General features: G+C 43.8%; 1 protein-coding gene across 1 annotated transcript; it reads right to left on the reverse strand.

Annotated features, from left to right (window-relative positions):
* Positions 1-241: 241 nt before the first annotated feature.
* On the reverse strand, positions 242-6,688 carry SAYSD1 (SAYSVFN motif domain containing 1). Its single transcript, XM_037051940.1, has 2 exons — positions 6,419-6,688; positions 242-836 (listed from the first exon to the last, which is right to left on the reverse strand). The coding sequence occupies exons 1-2, from the start codon at positions 6,623-6,625 to the stop codon at positions 492-494; spliced, it is 552 nt and encodes a 183-aa protein (XP_036907835.1). The 5' UTR covers positions 6,626-6,688; the 3' UTR covers positions 242-491.
* Between the last annotated feature and the right edge of the window lie 1,269 nt (positions 6,689-7,957).

Here is a 7,957-nt window from a genome sequence, read left to right on the forward strand (position 1 = left end):
AAAACAAAACAGGAAGAAAAAAAACAAAACAAGACCCCCAAAACCAAAACTTGCAACTTAAACCTTTCAGGAAATAAAATGCTGTAACTATGAAAAGACTTAAAGAGAACATTTACTTTTAATGCACAATCCTGATGGACCTGGCCATTAAAACAAACAGCTGGATATTTTACAGTTATTTCCCCAGTGCCTTTCTAGTGCTCTAAAATCATCTCTCTCAAAATAATGAAACAAACAAGTCTCCTTTTGAGTATTTAGTTTTTATAAATTGCATCAGACCTATAGTGAGTGTCTTTCAGGGAGTTTCACCAAAACCAAAGAGAAGTTCAGAGATGAAACTGAAGCAGAAGATGAGGGAAAGCAGGTAGAACTGCATGGTCAAAGGAATAATTTACAAATTGTCCTTAATCTGGGACACCTGAACAAACCCGCCAGCCCATACACCAGGAGGGCTGAGTTGCTTGAGGCTAGTTGATAACACACAGCTGGCCCTATCTCCCCTCCAGGGGTCTAAACTGCAACTCTCGCTCGAACTGCTCTGCAGTCAGGGTGCCCTGGATGGCTTCGCAGCCTGGGTTGAACACAGAGTAGGCGCTCTTCTCTCCTTCCTTCTTCTCCCCAGGGCCCCGTGTCCCAACATACATCCAGTAGAACAAGGACAGGACAAAATAAGCCAGGCCAAATTCCAGTTCCACAAACAGTCCCAGCAGGACCAACCAGAGAAGAACCTTCAAGAAGGTGATGCTGGTCAGGAAGGACTGGTCCTGTGGCAATGGCGAGGGAATGGCTGTTCTTCCTGGGGGCTGTGATGTGCTGCTCCCAGGCTGAGAGGCTTCCTAGGACACAAACAAACAAAAGTAAGAATAAAGACTAATGGGTCTGAGAGGACGAAAATGAATCTGGAGATATAGCTTCCATTGTTCTGGGAAGGCTTCTGGCTCACTGATTTCTATTTCCTTGCCCTGCCCTGCCCTGACTGAATCAAAACTGATCAGCACTTAGTGAGGTGACTGGATAAAAACCATTAGGCATGCAGATAGGTTCCCCTCCATGGGAGACATTTTCTCAGATGAGTCAGCTACTAATGAGCACTAATTTGTGCCTCACACAGAAGCTCCCCAGTAATTGATAACGCAAGAGCCACCTGTATACTTCACACACAGAATCAGTGTTTGTTGATTGGATTAGATGAGCTAAAATTTTGAGTGACATCATTCTAAAATGAGAAGTACGCCAAAAAAAGAAAACAAAAACCCCTTCCACATAAAAATAAAAATTACAGTTATAGCCACAACCCATTCGGTGACCATCCTACACATCTGCCTACTCAGGCAGGGTCTCCTAAGAGGACTCTCTGTCTCCCATCTCCTCCCTCTTCATGCCATCCTATGTACAGACGGTCGCTAAATCAATCTCTCCAAACCAGTCAACTTCCTGTTCACAAAGCCTTCGACAAACTGTTATTGCCTATAGGTTAAAATTTAAACTCCTTGGACTGGAATCCAAAGCCTTCCATTTATTCAACAGATAGAAATGCCAGTATTAGAAATGCCAGTACACAGACCCCTGCACTGAGTGCTAATGGGAGACACAGGTATTTCAGTAGGTTTAGGGAGCTTGATCTCTATTCCAATATTTTCCAAACTTTTTTGGGTATGACTTACAATTAAAAATTTTTTAAAATTTTGTACTGTGACCCAGTATGCATAATATGCATGTATATGTACATGTATATATGTATGCAACAGAAAAAACATTTCACAAATCGACAAATACCTTCATTACATACGAAGCTGTCATTTTCTATTTTTTTAAATTTATTTTAACAGAGGGCTAGATTTGCCTTAATAGATTTCAACACTCACTAAAAGGTTATAACTTACCATTTCAAAAATGATGGCCTAAAAAATTTCCTGTATAACATACTCTAATGCTGAACAAATGTACCCTCTACTCCAGTTCAGTTGGTCTTACTACCCAAAGACATTGCCTGTCTGCGGCCTGGAATAGTCTCTGTTTCCTCTCCAACCCTTGACCCCTTGCCTTCCTTCCAGGCAAGCACAACTGCTGAGCTGTGTATGCCCTGACCTTCTTGGCCATACAGAGGGCACCCCCTCTGCCTCCCCAGTCACTGACTGGCTCTTTCTCACTGAGCACCGAACTATTCAGCATTGAAATGTCTCTCTTTTATTTTTTAATTTTATTTATTTTTTTCAGTAAGTTAAACTAACAAAGTAGAAACAGATCCACAGATACAGAGAACAGATGGACAGCTGTCAGAGGGGATTGGGGCTGGGAGGGGGGCAGTGCTGAGTGAAAAAGGTGAAGAGATTAAGCAAAGAAAAAGGAAACGCATAGCCCTGGCAGGTGTGGCTCAGTGCACTGAGGTCTCCAGCTGGACTCCGCGTCAGGGCACACGCCCGGGTTTCGGGCCAGTTCCCCAGTGGGGGGCATGTGAGAGGCAGCCGATCAATGTTTTTCTCATATGTCAATGTTTATCTCCCTCTCTTTCTTCCTTCCTTCCCATCTTTCTAAAAATAAATAAGATCCTTTGAAAAGGAAGAAAGAAAATTCACAGACACAGACAATAGCATGGTGATTAACAGAGGGGTGGGGAAAGAAAGAAAGGGTAAAGAGGGGGTAAGTGGTGATGGAGGATTTTACTTAGGGTGGTGAACACACGATATACAGATGACTATTAAAATTGTCTAAGAAAATAAACATTAGGCAAAATGATACTTACTACTGAAGTGTTTCTCTTTTAATATAGGTTGCATGTGTCCCTTGATTGTTACCATGAAGCCACAGACTTACCATCATCTTTTGATGTCTCCAGAGCCAAACACAGTACCCATAAATACGTTTTCAATAAACAGCAGAACTTTCAGTTCATTTTTTCAATTATATCTCCTATTTTCCACTTAATTTTAGAAGGGACCACAAATATTATTTGGTCCTGATAAAAAATACAGGTCATCTGATTTATGTTGCTTCATAAATATTATTTGTTAGAGCTTTTTCAGCAACATCAGCAAGTCAGTGTATGACTTGAAATTCACAGTAAAACAGAATTTATTATATTATTGAGGTAGTATAAAAATAATCCTTATAGCCATCATTTATTTACTAAGTGCTTTCAAGATCCCTAATCTCTGATAATCTAGGCAGGCATTATTATTCCCAAATTACTGATAAGGAATCACTGAGATGTTAGGTAACTCCCCTAAATCACACAGCTAGTGATAGGCAGAGACCAGGTTGGTCTAGGAGTTGAGAATGATCTCCCTCCAAAGCCCTTGTTAGTTAGGAGCCTTTATGGGAGATGGTAAGTGGAAGAGCCAGAGAGATAGAAAGAGGTGGGGGATGCTTAATAGAACTGGCAAAGAGACAAAGAAAGGAGTGGAGGGATATGGGGAATTCCTCTGCTTCATTTGGCATTTTAGTTCAAGTGCATTGTGTGCAAGTGGGAAGTGTTTGTGGTTAACAAAGCACATATAGGCATAGTCTAGGGAAGATACCCACTTCCATCCACCAAATACCAAGCTACTTCCCACCACAGGGCCTCTGCACTTACACTTCCCTCTGAGAGGAATGCCCCAGTCCGCTCCTATCACCTCACTGGCTCCCTCTTATACAAACCTCAACAAAAATGCCATTACATGTCTTTGGCCTTGTCCCCAGGTTTCTGCAAGAGTGGATCCTTCTTTGAAATGTCAACCCCTTGGTGAGGTTCTCCTGCCCACCCAATTTAAAGTGGCACTCTGCACCCCACACCCCCAATTCACTAACACAGTGTTTTTCTCCCCCTTCATAGCATTCACCATTCTGTTCTTTTGTTTACTACCTGCCTCCCCAAACCCAAATAGCAGTTCTGTGAAAGCAGGGCTTTGTCTTTATCCCACTGTCTCCCCAAATTCAGGATAGTAGCTTGAACAAGTCAGGCACATGCTAGAATTTTGCTGAATGAACGAATGGTAGTGAGGGAAAGGAGGAAACTAAAAGGTGACTTCCGGACTTGAAGGGTTGATGCAAAAACTGTGCTTAGCCAGGTGACTCCAAAGAAAAAGTGCACTTGAGCAGTGGGCCAACCTGAGCTAAGGGTTGGAGGTGAGGAGCTGCAAGACCAGCATGGGCAGTGAACCTTGGAGCTAGATGGTGCCCTGGGGGCTGGTGTGGGATATGTCTGGGGAGGGAGACAGGGGGTTTCTACAGGATTTTAGAAAGTTGTGAGCACTTTTGTACTAATCTTATAGAAGTTTGTCACAGAAAGAAATACTGTATTATACTTTGGAGACTGCATTTCCCCAAGCTAAATCCAAGAGTAGGGAAAAGTGGATGTGGATGCTTCCTTATCAATGACTACTGAAAAAAAGCAATTACCAATAGAAGGCTTAAGAAATCTGACATGCCACTGTGTGCACCAATATTATTAGGCAGAGATAGATTATAAATTAGAAAAAAACCAATTTAATGAGAATTGTCACACCAGAGCAAACCCAGGAGTGATAACTGACTCAGTGAAAATGACCTTAGGACAGAAACAGTTGATTAATAAGAATCAATTAGAGGTCCAGCATTTCTTCTCATCCTTTTGTCAGGCAATCAGCTTTGGGTTCTAACAGTGGAAGCTTTCTCCAGGTTCAAAGTCTCTGAATTCAACTCAATGATCTCATATTCCTTTGGCAATGAGACATACAGTAAAAAACTCATTGTGTGGGTGAGACATTGTTTTTTAACTGCAGGAAGAAAAGGGGGTAAGGGAAGTGGATCTCAAAAGTTTAAGCGCACGAGAAAATGGATTGTTTGAACCCTACAGCACTCTTTCTGCAAATCAGTTGGAACTGTGCCTGTCATAGAGAACAATATCAAAATTGAATAACAATTCATGATTTTAAAAAATTTCCCTAAAACCAAATGTTGTGCAATAATAAATGAACTTAATTAGGAATTCAGAAGGAATTTTTGGCTCTTACTACCCTTCTGAAGTACAAAGGCCATGTCATAGATTGTCTCAAAGCACTGGTTTTCCCTTGGTATTTTGTCCTGTATTCCCACTTAGAAACTCCAATTTCACATTCAAGTCACCTTGCCACTTTACTCATGAGTGAAAACTAAATAAAAGTACAGAGATGTGAATTAAGTTCACCTGTAAAATAAGATTACTAAAAGAATTAAAGGGCAAGAAAGCTATCATACTAATCTAAATATTGTTTCACCTCCAAGATGCATTCTTGAACCTGAATAAGCTTCTCTAGTTCATCAGCAACACACAAACTCATGCCACCTCTGGCAGTTACAGCTACCATGCTTTCGTAAGTTTTGTATTCAAATACCATTTCTAAAACACAGGCTGTGTGGGTTACTGGCTGCATGTGGTCCCGGTGCAAAATCAAATAAAGCCTTAATTACTACCACTTTTTCATCACTATCCAATTAGACCTTTTACCGTCCATTAACAGAGTGCTGTGGCTCAACATGGTTGTGGAAAGGTTTCCCAAAACCACAGGGTTTCACAATGATGATCTCTTAACTAAGTCAACTCAACTCGTAATGATTCAAGGGCAGAGGTGCTTTCTTCCAGCACCTAAACCAGCGATATTCAATCAGTGTGCCGCAAGAATTTTTAAAATAGGCAACACCTGACTATTTTAACCGGCGCACTGACCTCTTTCCCTTAGATTGTCAAATTAAAAAAAAATACAACAGCAGCCCCAACTGGTGTGGTTCAGTAGGCTGGGTATCGCCCTGCAAATGGGAAGGTCACTTTGTTCAATTCCCACTCAGGGCACACGTTCGGGTTGAGGACCAGGTCCCTCATTGGGGGTGTGCTGGAGACAACCCATTCAGGTTTCTCTCCCTCTCTTCCTCCCTTCCCCTAAAAATAAATAAAAGCTTTTTAAAAATTAACAGCAGCCAACATAACAGTAGCTGGTTGGCATGAATGAATCAAAATTATATCTACTTTTTTTTTGTCAGGTTGGCAAATACGTTTTAAGGTGTGCCACAGAATTTGAGTAGTTAATGTACAGAATGAGATGAAAAAGGTTGAAAATCACTGTGTAGACCCTTCTTCCCACCAGTAATTCGAAGCTCCCTGGAAAAGAAATTGTCAACCCCACTTATCAGCGTTGATACGTGTAACAGGCCGCCCAACTCCAGGAACTCGCGCAAGGCGCCGGCAGCTACGCCTCCGCCCGCAGTCCGCCTCCCGGACCGAGGAGGCGTGGCTGTGGGGCAGGGCCCGTGGGCGGGGCCGCTACCGGACGTGGCAGGCCAATCCCTTACCGGGGAGGGGCCAGAAGAGGGCCAGAAGACTACTTCTTGGTGGCAGGGGCGGGCCCAGATGGGCGTTTCCTTGGAAGCCACCACTGTAGCCCAAAAGCCAAGTGCCTGGGGGCGAGGCCTCCCTCCCCCTCACCTGAGTGAGGCTGGGCTGGGCCTGGGAACTCGCGGGCCTCCGTTTCCACACCAGGAACAGTTTTAGCCAGCCCAGAGCTGACTTGGGAGTTGCAGTTGCTTCCGCCTTCTTTCCCGCGGTTTGTGCGCTCTGGTTCGAAGTGCTGGCTTCGGCCGGCAGCTTCGCCCGTTTTCGGGCCGCCCGGAACTCGGCTAACCGCTCTTCCATCGTGCGCGCCTCACTCCCCGGGAGCCCGGGGGCGCGCGCGGACCGCAGAGCCTCCGCGCCCAGTTTAGCATGACGGTAGGCCGCAGTGCGCCTGCGTAGCGGCGGCTCTCTGCTGCGCGTGCGCAGTGGGGTCAGGTGTGCCTGCGTGCTATATAGGTCTGTAACTTTCGTTGGGCTGCCTGTGCTAATAGAGTTCTGTCCGTCTCTTGCCCCGGGTTTTTCCGAGGGAAGGTCTTTGCTCCATCTGATGTCAGGGACCTGCTCCCCAGCAGGTGGAACGCGTACTGGGGACCAGATTGAAAGGTGATCCCAGGGCGTTGAAGAAGGTCTGTGGTTTTGGAGAACGAAGGCAGGATGCAGCCTCCTTTTCTTTTTAACCAGTTTTAGCACTTGGCTGGTGGCTTTTTCACTGCCTGCAGGGTTGTGAAAAAGCCACCAGGGTTTCTCTATCAGTACTCTTGCCACAATGGAAACTACCTGTTGGTGTGTCTAGGTCGATCAGAAACTTAAAAACTTTAATCGAAGTGCGCCTTAAAATACACAAATCCTAAGTGTACGGCTCAATAAATTTGTGCTTAGATGTACGCCTATATGACTATTACCCAGCTAAAAAACTTTTCTGGTACCCCAAGGGCTCCCTCGTGCCCTCTCCCAATCGCTACTCACCCAAAAGGTAACGATCAGGACAAGAACGGTAATATGTATTTTTAAAGCTCTAAGCATCTAACATAATTGAGTCTCAAATATTTCTTGGACCTTGCTGTGTTTGAATCAAGAAACTAGACAAACTAGAATGGCATCTTTTGTTTATTAAACAGATATTTATCAAGAGCCTGCTATGTGTCAGGTATAGTGGCACTAGAGATGGTAGAGTGAATGAAATCAACCCGTTTTCTTAGTGTTTACATTCTAAATGGAAAGACAGACAACCAAATGAAAAACTACATATTTATAGTTAATGTAATGTCAGGTACTGCTTAATGCTATAAAGAAGAGTAAGGAATAGGAATGGAGGGGCTCTTTGGAGCTAATGACCAGGAAAGGCTTCTCCGAGGATTTGCTGTTTGTGTAGAGACCTAAATAAAATGTGTGATGCATATAGAAATCTGGAGAAGAGTGTTTTAGAGAAAACAGCAAGTACGAAGATTCTGCGACCTCAAGCAGTGTGATTGACCTGTGCACAGAACATCAGGGGCCAGTATAACTGGAGTAAGGAGGAGCAGGAAGGAGGAAAAAATGGTAGAAAATAAAGATGCACAAGTATCCGGGGGCTAGCTCATGTGAAACCATACAGGCCATGATGGACACTTTGTATCGCATTCTGAGCGTGAT

The sequence above is a fragment of the Sturnira hondurensis genome, unplaced genomic scaffold, assembly GCF_014824575.4.
Source record: "Sturnira hondurensis isolate 20B ecotype Veracruz unplaced genomic scaffold, ASM1482457v3 Scaffold0000880, whole genome shotgun sequence".
NCBI lineage: Eukaryota > Metazoa > Chordata > Mammalia > Chiroptera > Phyllostomidae > Sturnira > Sturnira hondurensis.

Excerpts from the sequence above, each read along its gene's own strand:
- SAYSD1 (XM_037051940.1), bottom strand. The coding sequence starts at position 6,625 with ATGGAAGAGCGGTTAGCCGAGTTCCGGGCGGCCCGAAAACGGGCGAAG. Across the intron at positions 837-6,418 it reads CCCAGCCCAGCCTCACTCAG|GAAGCCTCTCAGCCTGGGAG; the intron begins GTGAGGGGGAGG and ends TTTGTGTCCTAG.